The sequence below is a fragment of the Sinohyriopsis cumingii genome, chromosome 13 (genome assembly GCF_028554795.1).
Source record: "Sinohyriopsis cumingii isolate HCF-2022 chromosome 13, ASM2855479v2, whole genome shotgun sequence".
In the NCBI taxonomy this organism is placed as follows: domain Eukaryota; kingdom Metazoa; phylum Mollusca; class Bivalvia; order Unionida; family Unionidae; genus Sinohyriopsis; species Sinohyriopsis cumingii.
The window spans coordinates 27,961,773-27,980,374 of record NC_142973.1 but is presented as its reverse complement, the minus strand read 5'-3'; the positions used below and the strand labels follow the sequence as shown (position 1 = coordinate 27,980,374).

The following is an 18,602-nucleotide window of genomic DNA, read 5'->3' as shown; positions in this document are numbered from 1 at the left end:
TTGAGACCTCTGATATAGGGGGTGGTCGATCCCTACTCCTATATTGTGACTCTTGGTAGTTGCTTCTAGCTACAAGGTGCATGCCCTATCTTGGCCCACTTAACCTCCCACTTTGGATGCTGAAGCAGTTCAGATGGGTATTTCTGTTGATACTGGGGCCCACCATCCAATGAATATACTAGAATTGTTAGAACAAAAGGCTGGGTCATTAGTAAGTGTAGCCTCGCTTGGTGATCTCATTTCAGAAGCCTCTTTCAGCCTGATGGCATGGGGAAATTACTGTTGTCTTTGGCTCTCCATTGATTGTTGGAAGCAGTGACAAGAACTAATATACCTGCATTGCCCTTGTCCTTGACCTTAGCAGCAGAGCTTCTCCACTTGTGCAGGGATGTTGCTCAGGACACTTAAACGGTTTTACTATAGCACAGTAGGAACCTTATAAGGGCTGCTTCATCTACATTGCCCCGGTGGCAGAGACTCTCTTTGGAAGGCTCATTGCCGCTGTGGCTGCTCAGGATTTTAGAGACCATCAACACTTGTCCGTTTGAAATGTGCCAAGAAGTGAGGTCATCATAACCATCCACAGGGCTAATGACCTAATTTCTTTAAGGCTGCATATCCCGTCAAATCAATGATCCCATTTCAGGCCCCCCCCCGTCAGGTGGGCCTTAGAAGGGAATGCCATAAAGGTCCAGGGAGGATGTTCATATGCCCTTCTTCCTTTCCTATGGAATAGAGTGGACAGCCCTAGGGACTTGCTTCATCACCTGCAGGTCATACCTTTTCATTTGGTTACCATTGGCGCCTTGCTTAACCATTTTTCAAAGATTTGGTCACTTGTAATGGTTGATTATCCATTCCTTTGTATAAGAGATGGCTAATGGCTTCAGTTACAAAATCACTCTCCTTTAGTAAGGTCCCCCATTTTCTTCCACCAGATGCAGGGTAGCAAAATAATCCAGAGATGGAAGGACTAATTCTTCAGGCTTCATGGTAATGGGTTTATGGTGTCTCAGAAAGAATCTACCCTCAACATCAACAGTTTGGAAATGAGGGCCGTATTCTTAGGCCTTCAGGGGTATGTACACCAAATATGAGGTTGCTGTGTGATGGTTTCCTTTGACAACATGTTGGTGGTAGTTCAGGAGACTAGGAGGTACACATGCACCTTCTCTCTGCATGGCAGTTTTAAAATTGCTTTGCTGGGCAACTTCAGAAGGTATATTTCTCTTTGCCACATTCCTGGCAGGAAGAACATTTTGGTGGACAGTCTGTCACAACCCTGCTACTGTATTATAAATAATACTGATCCACTACTGTATTATAAATAATACTGATCCACTATGGTATTATAAATAATACTGCAGAAGGTGTGCATTAAAATTTAATGACTCACGAGCCCCAGTCAGCAGTTCCAACTCTCAAAATACATATAACAACTCAAGGTTGGATAAATAACAATTTTATCAAATATACGAATTCAAGAATTTCATGGACATAAATCTTCAGCTCAGTATATCATAATACAGTAATGGCCGGGTTGACCAAATGCCCTTTACTCTTTACTTTGTCATATTGAAATTACTGTCCTATTGTGAGTCTTTGTTCAGTGAGTTTTCCCAAGTACTCATCTAATTTCTCTTCTTTCCTCCTTCCTTCCTCTTCCTCCTTCTATATATACACTGTGCCTCTTGTGTACACACTGGAATTCTCCACGGCTTCCTTCTTTTTCTCTTGGTGTCATCACTTCGTACACCCTGGAATATCTCAGCACCAACTCTCTTGGCACCCTTGGAGCTTCCTTTGAGAAGCTTGTTTACCCAGTTCAGTTCCCTTCTTTATCAAGTTAAGTCTCGGAGTGGCTTTTAGCTAAAATTCCCTCCTCAACATAAGCTTCCTGCTTTACTAGACAATACATCTCTCTTCCCCAAAAATTAGCAGCTCACTAACGGGTCTGTGCGCGTTTACGACTAAGAATGAAGCATTTTCCCGCCTAAAGTATTAGCCCCTCCCAACGGAAGATCAAGCATCTCTTATCCCTAATTAGTCGACACACCTACCGTTTGATATTCTTTCTGCATGGGTCCAGGTTTCTTCACACCATCTTGGCATGCTATGGGGTATCTGGCTCGAATATGTCCTTTGGCAGAAGCCCCACTTGCACAAGGATTAAATACCTTTTAAGCCAATTTAGAGATCCAAAATTATTTAACTCCTAGTAAGACATCCGGCCAACATGCTCTGATTCTGCAAAATTCTGCCTTCGGTTTGTTACACAGTCTGTCAAGGAAAAGAAGATAGTCCTTATGGAATGGTTGCTTTACCAATCCATAGCAGACTACGAGTTCAAACTTTGGGGAATTCCCTCAGTGGACTTGTTTGGCACCAAACTGAACAAGCTTCCCATTTATGCTCCCCTAGTCCCCAACCAAAGAGCTAAGGTAGTGTACACTTCCAGTCTCAAGTGGGTTTGTCTGTTTGCTTATGCCTTCCCATTCTTCAGGATGACCTAAAGGCCTCTAACAAAGTTAGGCACCCCACAGCTCAGCTCATCCTGATTGTCCCTCTGTGGCCCCAGTGATTACAATTCAGCAATCATCTCGATTTACTGGTGGACCATCCCAGGACCTTACCTTAGAGGGGTGACCTCTTGTCATAATGCAGGGTCTCTCTCCTACACAACAGTCCACAGATTCTCCACTTTCATTCTTGGCTCATCTCATGTGATTCCTCTGCAAAGAAAAGTTTTCAAAGTTGCCAAGTGTATCATTCTGTCTTGGATAAGAGGGATGTCGAAGGTATATGGTACTAGTTCAGTGGAGATCTTTTGTGATTGGTGTAGTAAAAATCTTATCAGTCCTAGCTGTCCCTCAGTGAGCACAGTGATTGATTTTCTTCTCTTGCATCATGTGATCTCTAAATAAACTCCTCATGAACCTTTGGGTGAAGCTGTCTTTGAGAACCTCATCCTTAGAAGGGTATTCTCACTTGCCTTAACATCTGCAAGATGAAGGAGCAGGCTTCATGCCCTATTTGTAGAGCATGGATGTATCAGGTTTAGTGGGAATTATCAGTTAGTTTATCTCCCATGCCAACCAAGTCTTTTGGCCAGAAAAAGCATCTTCAACTCTCAGTTGAGATGTCCAGTCTCAGCCGTAATCTGTACTAGGGATGACCAAGATACACATGATGTCCAGTTAGAGCTCTGTTTTTCCTTTATAGCTCTAAAGAGAGAAGGAAGGGTAGGAAGTACCTTTTCCTACCCATTAACGTTTCAGCTTCTGCCATTTCTAGTTGGATTGCATTAACTATCATGAGAGTTTACCACACCCTTACTGCTAGGGAACTGTCTTTCATGAAAATTAAAGCCTGTGAGGTTTGAACTCTTACTGCCTCATGGGCCTATCAAATAAATTCGTCTTTGTAGGATGTGATGCGGAATAGTGGGGTTTGATATTATCAGTAGACCATTAAATCCAAGACTTGTAAATTTACCATTATAGTAGTAGACCACTAATCCAAGACTTGTAAATTTACCATTATATCAGTAGGGCACTAATCCAAGACTAGTAGATTTATCATTGGATCTGTAGGTCACTAATCCAAGACTAATAAGTTGGACCAGTAGGTCACTAATCCAATACTAGTGAATTTACCATTTAGACCAATTGGCCACTAATTCAAGACTAGTAAATTTACCATTAAACCAGTAGACCACTAATTCAAGACTAGTATATTTACTATTAGACCAGCTGACCACTATTCCAAGATATGTGAATTTACCATTAGACTAGTAGACCACTAATCCAAGACGTGTGAATTTACCATTAGACCAGTAGGCCACTAATTAAAGACTAGTATATATACCATTAGACCAGCAGATTCTGTCATTTTGGTATTAACTCGGACTGTTAGTAATTTCATGATCATTCCTAAAATTAAATAATGAGCTGTAATTTCAGTTAATAGGAAATTTGTTTGAAGTTTCCATGATGCCACTGAAATTATTTTTTTTTAACAGGCACAAGTTATAATTATTGACATGAACCAGTTGCAAAGTAGATTTCAAAATTTCCTAGACCTTGTGGCTATCAAAATTTGTTTGCAGAATTCAAATCCCATATTGGACTAAATGCTTTAATAAATGAATAACTACATTAGATATTTAAAAAATGGACATTAATAGTCATTCCTGGCAGCTCAGTATCATTTCCATGCCATATGCCAAGAATGCATATATGCTACAGCAGGACAATTCTCTGTGGTTTATAACAATGTCAGTCAGAATTACCTGAAGTCAGTCAGCTGCCTGAACTCACTTGGCTTTGTGTAAATCATATTGCAGTCCTGGAGGGAGGGTGTCTGGGCTAAGGGAATTTAGTTAGTGTGATGTTAGGGAGAAAGTCATGCTTAGGAAGTGTGGAGACATTATATTCTTTGGTAGATTTCCAGTCATAATATATTGTCAGAAAAAATTGCTGAGTAGATTTCCGAAAAGGTTATTTACATATGTACATTATAGTCAGGAAAGGATATTTATATATGTACATTATAGTCAGAAAAGGATATTTATATATGTACAGTATAGTGAGAAAAGGATATTTATATATGTACAATATAGTGAGAAAAGGATATTTATATATGTACAATATAGTCAGAAAAGGATATTTATATATGTACAATATAGTCAGAAAAGGATATTTATATATGTACAATATAGTCAGAAAAGGATATTTATATATGTACAATATAGTCAGAAAAGGATATTTATATATGTACAATATAGTCAGAAAAGGATATTAATATATGTACAATATAGTCAGAAAAGGATATTTATATATGTACAATATAGTCAGAAAAGGATATTTATATATGTACAATAGTCAGAAAAGGAAATTTATATATGTACAATATAGTCAGAAAAGGATATTTATATATGTACAATATAGTCAGAAAAGTATATTTATATATGTACATTATGTTTTCAGAAAGGTTATTTATTAGCGTACAGTACAGTACAGTACAGTATAGTGTCAGAAGTGGTTATTTACATATGTATAATATATTGTTGGAAAAGGTTATGCATTCGCTTGCTGTCAGCTATTCCAGACACATAATAGCCTATTACATACTGATGTGCCTTAAATAGCCATGTCCGCAAAATAAATTTTCAGCTCCAAGAGTATACAATTTTCATGAATATATAACAGGATATAAATTTGCAATTAAAAAAGCAATAGTAATAGAAACATTGTTACCTGATACTCCTCTGCTAATGTGGGTACGTGAGAAAGCTTGCCAGTAGCTTCTCGTGGGTCGGTGGTTCTTCCCAGGGTTTCCCGGGGTTCTTCCTCCACCAGTAATACTGGCTGCCGTGTATAGCCTATCTTGTGCTGAAAATTGGCGTTAAACCCTACAACAAAAATAACCTGATACTGTATTGCCAGTTAGAAATGCACATGCAGATTCTGTTTACAAAAATTTATAGGGCTGATATGTGATGACTTCCTTTTCTCAATCAGCATGGTTGAAATTAGGGATTTGACGTGTTTTAATTCAAAGCATTATAATTATAATTGATAATTAAGTAATAATAATAGAGTGATGCTTCTGCACTTTGTAATATAATCTTTTGTACAAAAAGAAAATATGTCTGACTAAAAAATACCATTGTCTGCAAATAGTTTGAATATTTTAGTAATTCTGTTAACAGTAGGGATAAGTTGTAGTCCATACAGAGCTATAACAGTGGAGGTACAGAGTTAATTAGGGTTTCTCAAATAAATCTATAGTGTTGTATAATCCCTAAGGATTTCAGAAGCTTGCCATCAATATTTTGTGGAGAAATTATTGACTTTAGCCTGGAATATCTGTAAAATGATGGTAGGATCACACTGTGTTGGCTGACTGTACTCAAACTGGTCAATTTTATTGATGGAATTCGGGGCTGTTTCTCATGAATGTTATATTTCTATTCAGTCAGATGGTGAGGAAGTGAGATGACACAGGTTCATGATTTTTGGAGACAAATTGTGACAAATTTGGATTTTGCTTTTATTTTTGCAGAGATGACACCCAAAATGGTGGTACAAACTACATTCTAGCCTCAGCTTTATCACCTTCAGGAGAAGTCTTTGCGATTTGTGACAACAGAAAACAGCTTCATCTCTTTCAAACCAGACCAAAATGGCAGCTTCTGAGCAGAAGGTAGGTGTGTAGCCTTGTGTGAAGAGGAGCTTGCATGGAATGCCTGTATGGGACTGGGGTTATAATGCTTTATGTCAACAGAGCAGCAGTAGGAAAGTAGGTCAGGCAACAATAGGCAGCTCTGGGTTGGCTTCAGAGCCTGGTTGATTGCTATTGTCATTAGAATGTGCAGGCTACAGAAATATCAGCTTACCTTTAATATACCACTACTGTCCCAAATTCTGTGTGATACAATTTTTATTGATTTCCCTGAATGTAGAAACTTTTCATAGCTCATTATATTAGATTTTATGTTAGTTAAAGACAATGTGATGACAAAGACAAATTTATTTGCTGAAAGGCTGAAAGGAAAGTTTCTGAAAATGTTGATCATGTACCATTATCAAAATAATTTTTCTTAATTTAGAGTTAGGAGATTTCTGGGGTTTTTTGGTGTTTTCTTTTAATAAAAAGTCAAACTGGCCTTAAAATGATCAGTTATAGGTAATCAACTGACTTTGCAACCAGTTTCTCATGGTCTTATAAATCAGTTTTTTAAGTAATAATCCTCTGCTGAGCAATCACCTGACTTAACAACCAGTTTTTCATGGTCCTAAAAACCAGCTTATTTTATACATAAACCTCTGCTGAGCAATCACCTGTCTTAACCAGTTTCTCATGGTCCTGTAAACAAACTTACTGATGGGTACCTATTTGAAAAAGTTTTGAATATTTTGTTATAAATTCTTTTGTTTTTTTGGACCTGTTAATAAATTGCATGCCTATTGAGACACAAGATAATTTTCTATTGATAGAAGATGCATGTGCATCACACTCAACAGCTGCATATTTATGCATCTGACGTAACATAGGTAAATGACAGTGATAAAAAAATGTCGGAGAAGGGGAACAAGTTAAATTCTAGCTCTTGTAGGGTAATCCATGAATAATAAAAGGACTGGCATGAATAATGTCTACAGATGCAATTCTGTCATTTACTGGAAATTTTAGGTGATTTCATTGATTAAAAAAGGCTGCAAATCCATGGAAGATCTCGTTCTACGATTGGTGAGTGGGACATTGCTGCAGTGAAGGAGACAATTGTTGAAGGTGCCTGGTACACAGTGGAAGATAATCCTATTATCATGGACATTAATTCATCAGTTGCGTTTTTTTAATTGAAGAATCATTTGAACCTCAGAAAGCTATCAGATCACAAACAGACCTGGATTGCAGTCACCCAACTACTTGCCATATATGAAAAAGTGACCAGAGATATTTAAACGGGATTTTCACAGGTGATGAAACATGGATTTACTTTTTTGAACTGGACTCGAAAGAAACTTATAAAGTTTAAATGGAGAAAACTAGCAGACGCCACAAATCGTTCAGTTGTCAGAATGTCAAGGAAGTTTTAAATGCATTGTGTTTTATGTAAAATATCTGGTCATCCAGGTAACTATGCCTGACTTGGTAAGTGCCACTGGTCATTTTTATTCCTGCAAAGTATTGCCAAAAGATGTGGAACATTACTGAACCACCTGTCTGTGTACAGGTACATAAAGTATCCTTGCATTCCATGACAAAGCACCAATGAATAAATCTGCCATCTTGACAGACTTCCTGAATGAGTACTGTGTTCAGACTTTGCCACACCCTCTATACAGTGCTGATTTACCTTTAAGTGATTTTAGGCAGAATTTTGTTATCTAAGATTTGCTGAGGAGTTTCAAAGCTACCATGTGGATTTTCATTGTATGAACAACATAACCAAAAATTGAATACAAAATGGTCTTTAAAAATTGGATAATAGGACTGAGTATGTTGAGATACATGGAAAGCATTTTGAGGGGATGCACTGATATTCAGTTCACTAATAAAGAACTTTGTTTTTCACCATGCAATGTACTAATATTGAGCACTTTTTCAGTACCAATTCTCTTTTAGAAATGATCGTTGGAGCAGTTACCTGTCTTAACAAACAGTTTCTCATGGTTGTGTAAACCATCTTATTTTATAAATGATACCTCTTTTGGGAAATCACCCATCTTAACAGCCAGTTTATCATGGTCCAGTAAATCAACTTATTTTGTTTAGAAATGAACATCTATTGATCAGTCACCTGTCTTAGAAGGTCACCTGTCTTGTTGCCCAGAAGTGGATGCTCAAGTTGCATTTGGTTGTGTTCCCATTTATGAAATGCCCATTTATGAAATAGTTCATTGTTAAAATAGATTGAGAATAAAACTGTAAAAGAAGAGGAAAACAAAAACTGAGATAGTATTGGTTTGGTATGTCTGTACAAGATTGTGCATAATGCTGAAATAAAACCATTGATGATATCCATTTTGTTTAATTTCTCACAAATTATTTGTATTCATTAAAAATTACTTTAAACTATAGCATCACTGAATATTTACAAGGAAATATGTGCAAATACAGTATAGCAATAGAAATTACAAATTTACAGCATTTTAAAATAGGCATTTTGTCTACCTTATTCACATCAGTCATTTTTAATAAAATTTACTAGGCTCTTTTAAAAAAGTCATTCAACCTCTTGTTACTGAAGGTAGAATTGGCTCAAAACAATTGTACACAAACACTGTTATGCTTGTTGCCATGACAGAGCCAGGATTGGTAATGTTTAAATTGTATGGTTTTATTGTCACAGCCTCCAGTGTTGATAATGTTTAGCAGCATTTCATGTTTGCAGCCTCTGGAGTGTGTTTGCAATTATCCAATCAGATTGGGTTCAGGGGACCCACGCAGGGAGGCTTTCATATTCAAGCCAAAGAAATATTCTGGAAAAGCATAAAGTACAAGTCAGAATTGTATCCCAAGCACAGCAATTACACCAAAATTGTGCTGCATTGAGTGAGAGAAAAAAATCAATAAACCATAGGATAATTTATCTAAGTGATATTTTCTTCTTTCTTTGTTGTTGTTGTTGTTGGTACAGAGGTCTCTTCTCCCCCAATAAGATTTAGCATGGACTTGATTGACTTTGCAGCCAACAAGCAGTATGCTTGTTGGAGCCTGTGTCAAAATTGACCACAGCAATGTGCTCTTTGGAGTCTGTCAAAATTTACTGTGGCAAAAATCTTTTGACAAGTTTGACAGCTATAAAAATAAAAAAATGAGTGTTCTCCTTAGTATCTTTCCTGCATTATCAGCCAAGTAGAAATATAGGTACACTCTCACTGTAATGTACCTCATTATACGAACATTCCCTTTATAAGGCAAGTACAGTTAAAGAATTAATTTCATTATTTAATAGTAATATTATGTATGAAAGAACTCTATATATGTGTCGTATAGTTATAGATCCAATTTCATTATTTAATAGTAATATTATGTATAAAATACCTTAATATAAGGCAGTCTCTTTAATAAGACAATTAAAGTTATGGATCGCATTTCTTTAATATAAATATTACGTATAAAATACCTCAATATAAAGACAGTATCTTTTATAAGGCAGGTATACTTTAGTATTCATTAATAAATAGTAATATTGTATAAAATACCTCAGTATAATGCATTGCCTTTAATGGACAGATAATAATACAAAATGGTCCTTAACCAGTCATTCATCATGCAGTAGTGCACTTTGTAAAAATCAAGGCTTACTGCAAAGCTAGAAATGATGTGATCATTATGTTATGATGTCATCAATGTCGCATCAAACTTTAATGCCAGTGATACATTACCTGCTATTATTACATGGCCATATCTTTTCCTGGTGGTAGTCCCCAGCCAAGGGCATTATTCCCACATCCAACTAGTAATTGAAAGTCTAAAATAAAAAACAAAGATGATCCCAGTCTGTTATAATAGTCCACTTCCAACAATTGTAATATCTCCCTTCTTTTCTTTGGACTTTGTGAATTTAAACACATCTCTTGGGTAAGGCCGCAATATTTACATGTGTAAATGGCCAAGTTTAGTGTACTGCCTGTAAACAAATACAGAAATGATAAATATATAAATGAACATTTACATGGCTGTCAGTGATGCAGGAACTACCATTCCAATTAAATATATTTCCACATCTTTGTTTATAAGGACAGTTTTGTTAGAATTTTCTGTTAATTTGTGTTTGAAAGTACAGCTCTTCCTCATTAGAATGTGTTTTGATAGTACTTTGAATGTGTTTTGATAGTACTTGGAATGTGTTTTGATAGTACTTGGAATGTGTTTTGATAGTACATGGAATGTGTTTTGATAGAACTGGGAATGTGTTTTGATAGTACTTGGAATGTGTTTTGATAGTACTGGGAATGTGTTTTGATAGTACTTGGAATGTGTTTTGATAGAACATAGTGCCACACTATTGACTGGCAGGAAGGTTATCATATCTGTGCATCTCTTTAATCATAATTGGCAACAAGGAAGAAGTATTGATGTCTCCTCCCCACAGGCCATTTTGGTAATTATTCTTGTGAGAGGAGATTTTCATATATTTTCCCAATTAATATACATTTTTGATCTAGTTTATCCATGTAATATACATATTAAAGGACATTGGTTGTAGTTGATTGGCAATAGGAATAATGTTTTTGGAACATAATTTATAGGGGACAAAAGAAATATGAAATTGGGACAGTCTCAAGATCATAAGGGAATTTCATGAAAAGAGCAGTAAAAGCTAATGTTAATGCAGTATACCCTTATTATAATGTTTCTCAGTGTAGTGCAGTCTCTCAAAACACAAATGTAATGTAAAATTCTTAAACCTTTAATAAACAATTTTTGCATAAACCACATTCCCTTAAAAAGTCCAAGATTTTGTTGGGTAGTACACCATCATACAGTTTCTTCAGGCAGCTCACATCTGTTTCACAGGGTAATATAGTACACATTCCAGTCAAAGCTGACCGTTCGGGAGTTATGCATGAGTAAGGTATCTGTGTCTAATACATGATCAGCATGATACCACCTCATTTCTCGGATTTGCTCTGTAAGAGGGAAGCCACTCTAGAATAGTTGGTTTGATGTTTTTAACTGTGGAGTTTTCATTTCACATGTGGATGATAGAAACAGCTTATATTAGCATCTGTGAAGGATGAGGTTAGCGTCCAAGGTACTTGGAGTCAGGGACAAGATGAAGCTAAGTTTAAACTAGAAAGCTGCATTTGAAGGAGCATTTTTCCCGTACCATTACCTGATATCACACAATGTCATATTTAATATCCAAAAAATACATATATTGCATGATATTTTGTGTTTAATGTCTTGATCATAGCATTGTTGTTGTTGTTGTAGGGTTTAATGCCATTTTCAGCACATGATAGGCTACACATGGCAGCCAGTGGAGGAAAACCCCGGGAAGACCCTGGAAAGAACCACCAACCCACAAGAAGCTACTGGAAAGATTAGCAGTGTAATAGGAGCTGCTAGATATTCTGTGTTTAATGTATCGATCATAGCAGTGTAGTAGGAGTTGAATGATATTCTGTGTTTTAAATTCTCGCTCATAGCAGTGTTGTTGTTGTTGTTGTTGTAGGGTTTAAGACCATTTTTCAGCACACAATAGACTATACATGGCGGCCAGTATTAATGGTGGAGGAAGAACCCGAGAAAACTCTGGAAAGAACTACTGACCCATGAGAAGCTACTGGCAAGCATAGCAGTGTAATAGGAGTTGCATGATATTCTATGTAAATGCTTGCACAGATTTGTTATCGGCAGGATAACAGTCACAAATTTTTCTTAGAAATGTTTTGTGGGAATAATTATTATAATATAAATTACACTTTTTATATCCCACTCTCTCTCTCTCTCTTTCTCTCTCATTCTCAGAGAAAAGCAAAAGATATTAGAAGATTGGTTGTGCAGTTATTTTAAAAAAATTCTTTCCCATCATGAAGCAAGTCCAAATGTTTGCAATCTGCTCTTTAACAAGATCAGGGTTTGGGTAGAACACATTGGAATGTTTATAAAGTCAAAGAAAGTTAGTTTTATTTTGTAATCCATCAGATCCTCTCTTGGTTGTTACTCATATCATGATGGAGATAAATTGCACACAGCTCGATTGCACTTTCTTGACTAAGACAAGTGCAAAATTCATATGGTAAGATACCATTCTGTGTATTCCAATAAAACCCTGATTTGATTACATTGGTTTTAGTAGGTGAAAAAATTCAGAAGTATGTTGTAATTTTCTTTTCATGTAAACAAGCATACTGGTAGCTTTCCTCACTACCATCTGATGATTAATATATTAGCTTAGCTCTTGGATAAATAATTAATATCATTGTTAACCCATTTGGATCACAGTGCATAGACAGTAGATAAATATATTGATATTGAAATGGTATGATAAAACTGGCTCCAGAAGGCAATCTGAAATGGTATGATAAAACTGGCTTCAAGAGGTAATCTTAAATGGTATGATAAAACTGGTTTCAAGAGGCGGTCTTTAATGGTATGATAAAACTGGCTTCAGGAGACAATCTTAAATGGTATGATAAAACTGGCTTCAGGAGACAATCTTAAATGGTATGATAAAACTGGCTTCAGGATTCAATCTTAAATGGTATGATAAAACTGGCTTCAAGAGGCAGTCTTTAATGGTATGATAAAAGTGGCTGCAGGAGGCAATCTTAAATGGTACGATAAAAGTGGCTACAGGAGGCAATCTTAAATGGTACGATAAAACTGGCTCCAGGAGGCAATAATGCAAGTATGTTTGTGTATGTCACCTAAATGAGTTTGCATTTTATTGCAAGTCCATATTTGGGAAGAGGTATATATTAGAGCTGCAGTTAATTAAACCTTCATACCAGCATTCTGGGCGGAGACAAAAATGGAGAGGCTGATTTTAGGACTTCCAGTCTCTGGTCCTGTCACCAGTTTCACCAACATGTCTTAAAATTTAAGTCTTAAGACATTTCATTGGTCAAATTTTAGGTGAGCTTTATTATTCTCTAATCAGATCGTTGAATTCTAGACCAAAGTTTGTTGTTGAAATTTTGGCTGGAGTCATAATTCTTAAAGCTATGTCTCCTTGTTTCCTTTTAAAGCTGCATGTGACCAGTAAGAATCTTAAATAACCTTTTTTTTCTTCATGATTTTTTTTAATTTATGGATTATTAGTTGCTATACTGTAATTGAGAGGTCCATGGGCAAGTGGTCTGAAGTGTTGGGCCTTTGAGACTGCATCCCACCATGCAGCAGTGTCATTAGGTGCTGGGGTCTGGGGATTACCCCAGACAGCTTTGCTGTCAGCACCCACCTATATTTGCAAATCAATAAACATTTCTGAAGCCAAAAAATATTTTTTAAGACTCCTGTTTGTGGAAAACCCTTTTATTTGTAAAATTTATTTATGCACTGCCACTATGGCATCAGTTTGAACCATAAGGGTACACAGCATAGCTGCAAATTATGTTGTTGCCACCACCAAACACTGATACCCACAAAACTAATAAATTAAACGTATTTGTACCATATGTTGAAGGACTGCTCCAGGGGTCTAGTGGTTAGAGAGTCTGCCTTGGATACAGGAGTTTGTGGGTTTGAACCCAGCTGAGTCACACCTAGGACTTATAAAATTGGTACTAGGTGCTCAGCATTAAGAGGTTAGTGTTAGGACTGGTCTGCCTGGTGTCAGGATAATGTGACTGGGTGGGATATCATGCTACATGTCTGCAGCATGATGCCCCATTGCTAGACCACTATAAACTGCTGCACTGCAGACATCATAGCAATATGACTGAATTTTTTTTAAAGCTACATTAAAAATCTAAATCACACACACATACACACATCATATGTTAGTTAGATCCTCATTTCATGTATTTGAAAACTTGTGGTTCTGGAATTCAATTTTCGGAATTCTATATAAAGCTCATTGCATGGGACTAAAAGGGGTTTAATACAATTCTAGAATAATCTCAACACACCTGGCCAGTAGAATATTATACTTTATGTACATGTGGGGAAACTGATCCAACCTGAAAACTTTTCCTAATTATGCTGCTAATGTTGATGGTGTGATTTTAATCACTACTACATGTAACATTATTCCTGGCTTATCATGTGATATCTGCATACCGTCTATGCTTGCTTATAGGTCGAGTCAAAATGCAAAAAAAAAGCCATAGCATAATGCACATGCAAATCATGGTCTATGTTGTATGTTCTACTGATTACTCCTAAGAAACTGCACAGATCCAGATCTGATGGCTCATAATGTGCCAACAGATCTGGGTCTGTGCATTTTGCAGTTGGACTTATCTTATAAGCGAGTACATACCGTAGAGTATGTATACATTTCTTTGTTCATGTTTTAGGGATTTGCAAGCATGTGTGTGTTTTGCTTTTCCATGTAAAAGATTTATTATCCTAAAATCAATTAGTGTGAATTCACACTTTTTCACTGGGTACCGATTATTTTTTCATCGATGCCATAATTGAAGCATTAATGAACAATGATCTTACTGTTAAAGAAATAACCACAAAATGAAAAGATTTAAATGTATTTTTCTCTCCTTTTTGTTTTTGCTGTAAGAGTAAATTACATTTTTGGAGGGAGCCTTAGTAGTTGATTTGGTAGCATCCAGTCTCCCAGTCCATAGGTCATGAATTTGACATCCACTCATGCCAGCTTGTGTCAGCTGCCATGGTGTGTTGTTCTTGGGAAAGGCACTCTATCCCGTTTGGTGGACATTATCTGCAAATAATGTTTTCGAAGTGCTGTTAAAACCAACAAGACATTTTGGGGGAAATAACAGCTGCCTGCATGTGTCACTTGTATGTCCTGGTTCCATCAAAATCTTTCCACAGTTAGTCAAAATTTTGCAAAAAATGGTGCTTATCCTTAACATCTGAAAATTTAGGCTTGATGTGATAAACAGTTATGGAGCTATTTAGGTTTAAATGTCCATATCTATAGGTAATGTACAACTTGAGCACTTGAGTCAGTGGGACATCACAAGAGGAACCCACATTGTAAGTCTCAATTGCTAAAGTTGTTGAGAGTTTTTGTGTGTGTGTGTGTGTGTGTGTGTGTGTGTGTGTGTGTGTGTGTGTGTGTGTGATTTGGATTTTTAATGTAGCATTTTTTAAAAATTCTGCCATATCGCTAGAGTGTCTGCATTGTAGCAGTTTATAGTGATGTCTAGTACTGGGGCATAATGCCAGACATGTAGCATGATGTCCCACTTAACCACAATATCCTGACACCAGGCTGACCAGTCCTAACACTAACCTCTTAATGCTGAGTGCCTAGTGAAGCAGTTGTTAGTACTATTTTTATAAGTCTTTGGTTTGACTTGGCTGCGTTTCGAACATGTGACCACCTGCATCTGAGGCAGATGCTCTAACCACTTGGCCATCAGAGCAGTAAAGTTGTTGATAGCGAAGACTACAAAGTTAATTTAGATTTTTTCTGATTGCATCATGGGAAGATGTGTTGTTTGTGCATTTACTAGTAGCAGTATGTCATTGCCGTCTTAACATCAGGAGTAAAAGAATATCATCAATAAACATTTTATTTTATCAGCTAAATGTCAAATAAGAATTCTGTGTACCAGATCACCAAATTCTTTTGTGCGAAAGAAAGGGAGAGTTGATGTTAACACTGTGCTCACAACTCCTGGAGACTTAAATCTGTACTGCTATTTTCAAAATATGTGAAAAATGTTTGCCCCAAAAACCATATATACTATACTATATATCTATTTCTATATCTTTATTTGGAGCTATGCCATCGTCTCCTATAGACGGATTGATGCCAAGAGAGATATGTAGTGGCAGTTTTTAAAAAAAAATACATGATCAGGTTCTCTTAGTAAAACATGGTTATCTTAATGAGCATGCATTTAGTCTGAAGCAGGCACATCGATATTAAAGTTCCACTACAAGCATAGATGTTCACAGCTACACAGATATTAATATAGCTAAGTGAATATTTCGAGAAAACCAAATATTTTTTAAAAAATTAACCATAGGTTCAAATCACAATAAAGAGAGAGATCGATTTTGAGTTACATCAAAAAGAATATGCAGAGGGATTTTGAGTTGCATCAAAAAGAATATGCAGAGGGATTTTGAGTTACGTCAAAAAGAATATGCAGAGGGATTTTGAGTTACATCAAAAAGAATATGCAGAGGGATCAAAAAGAATATGCAGAGGGATTTTGAGTTACGTCAAAAAGAATATGCAGAGGGATTTTGAGTTACATCAGAAAGTGAATTTCAATATTTTTAATTATCCATTATTAGGAAAGGATATAAAATTCAACTGGAAAGAGTAGCATAGACATAGAGGGAATAAATAGAGAAAGAGAAGGACTGAGTAGATTGCTAAATGAAGGAATGCATGCATTCTTAAGATCACAAAAATAGAATATTAGAAGCTATCAATTTATTATCAGGTAAAAGTGAACTGAAAATACAGTTTACCAAATCCTTGTTCCTTGGAGAGAAAGAGTCAGATATAGAAGACAGTCTCATGTCTCCTTCACAAAAATGGCTTCAAGGAATGATATCTTTCTCAAACGCAATCTGAAATCATCAATTATCAGTTGTCCAATTATTAAACTTGTGTTGTTGATTGCAGGGTTATAATATGGACTGATACCACGCTGTATGTTAGTTCGCTTAATGTAATATGAATGACACATAAACACGTGTACAGGATATACATGTCTTTTGAAATTATTAAATTTGTCTCGATATACAGCTGATTTTAAGATAATTGATTCTTTACTTGGTATCAGGCATTTGCTAGTGTGGAAAAGGTTTTAATTTTTCTGTGATAAAAATGATTCAGAAAGACATATAGTGTCCTTTTTTAGATGATTCTTGCAAGATGACATGCAAGACAGCACTAAACTTCAACATAAAGGAAACATTTTAATGAAAATATTTGTCAGAGGTACTCCACCACATTTAATGGAAATAAACATATCATTTAAACAGTGTTGCAAATGTTGCGAGTGAAACACAAGTTTTATTGTTACTAACATGGACTGTCACACCGATAAGCCATTCTGCAAGCGAGTTTGGGTTCCTCTTGTGATGTCACAAGTTCATGCGTGTCTTTATCAGGTTGTTTTCATAAAAGCTTTTTAATAGTTATTCCTGCTAATCTAGTGAATGAGCATCGTCTTTATGGTGCATGTGAAATGTTTAATATAGTAAGATTCACGATTGTTGTATATAGCTTTCACGTCTACCTTTAACTTCTAATAACTGTTTTGATAGAATTAGACTGAATTTCACAGAAATTATCCTGGAATAAAGCCTTTAAGATTGGTACAAATGTTGCTGATCTACCTTATATGGTTGCCTGTACTTAAATATATAAAGGGGCCCCGAGTGGCCGAGTGGTCTAAGGTGCTCACCATTCCGGATCACTGCCATCTCACCTCTGTCTGCATGGGTTCGAGTCCAATGCTTGGCTAGCGTGGGTATGTGGGAAGGCCTGCCAGTAGCTTCTTGTGGGTCGGTGGTTCTTCCCTGGGTTTTCAAGGGTTCTTCCTCCACCTGTTATACTGGCCACCATGTATAGCCTATCTTGTGCTGAAAAATGGCATTAAACCCTTGAACAACAACAACAAAAATATATAAAAACCTTTATATGTCATAAAACATTTAACCAACCAGGACTTGTTTGGCCAACTGACAATGCATTGAGCTTTTGTGTAGATGTCAGGCAGTTGAATGATCTCAGACACATCTGGTCCTCTTGTTTCCTCAGATCCAATCTCCAACAAATAGCTGGTGTTGCTATATATAACTCTAAATGATGCCCAGTAATATACCCAAACATACAAATAATTTTGATTTTTCATAGAAGGAGCAGAAAACCCCAGTGTTGGATAGCTTGCTATATGATTATGTATGCCATCCATTAATCCAAATAGGTGCTTTGATCTTTTAAAAAAAGTCAAATCTAGGTACACATGTTGGGTCATTATTTTAGATTCTCAGTATATAAATAGGTTCATTATTGATCACGTCACTTTATATAGCGGTTATGTGACTAATCCAATGCATGGCAAATGCACATCTGCCTTGGTGAGAACTCTATACTGTCATCTAATTTTGTTTGGTGTCACCTAAAGTATATGAATTAAAAAATGACAGTGGTATATGATTTAGTACCTTTTTTGAGACCTTGGATGGTAGTGACACATGATTAACTAAAATACAATAAAGTTACCCCCACCCCACCCATCCCACTTTATGCTGAATTCATATTTGAAAGAAGTTTATGTATGGATTTATTGGTATTTACTTGTCCTTGAGGGTACTTGTATTTTTTCCATCCCTTAGGCTAACTCATTTTATGTGTATATAGCAGGGTCTACTTTTTAAACTGAAAATTAGGGGTGGGGAATTTTTCCCCTTAATAAGGAAATAAACGCAGGGCTTGAAAATATAATGTATGACTTCCATGC

General features: G+C 36.3%; 1 protein-coding gene across 1 annotated transcript in view; it reads left to right on the top strand.

Moving 5' to 3' along the window:
• The window catches only part of LOC149785101 (tRNA (guanine-N(7)-)-methyltransferase non-catalytic subunit wdr4-like), a 45,583-nt gene extending 36,543 nt beyond the window's left edge, over positions 1-9,040 (top strand). The window contains exon 3 of the mRNA XM_089978869.1: positions 6,067-9,040. Coding sequence (XP_089834995.1) covers positions 6,067-6,211 — 145 coding nt within the window. The 3' untranslated portion in view covers positions 6,212-9,040. The remainder of the gene's footprint in view (positions 1-6,066) is intronic.
• Positions 9,041-18,602: the final 9,562 nt, after the last annotated feature.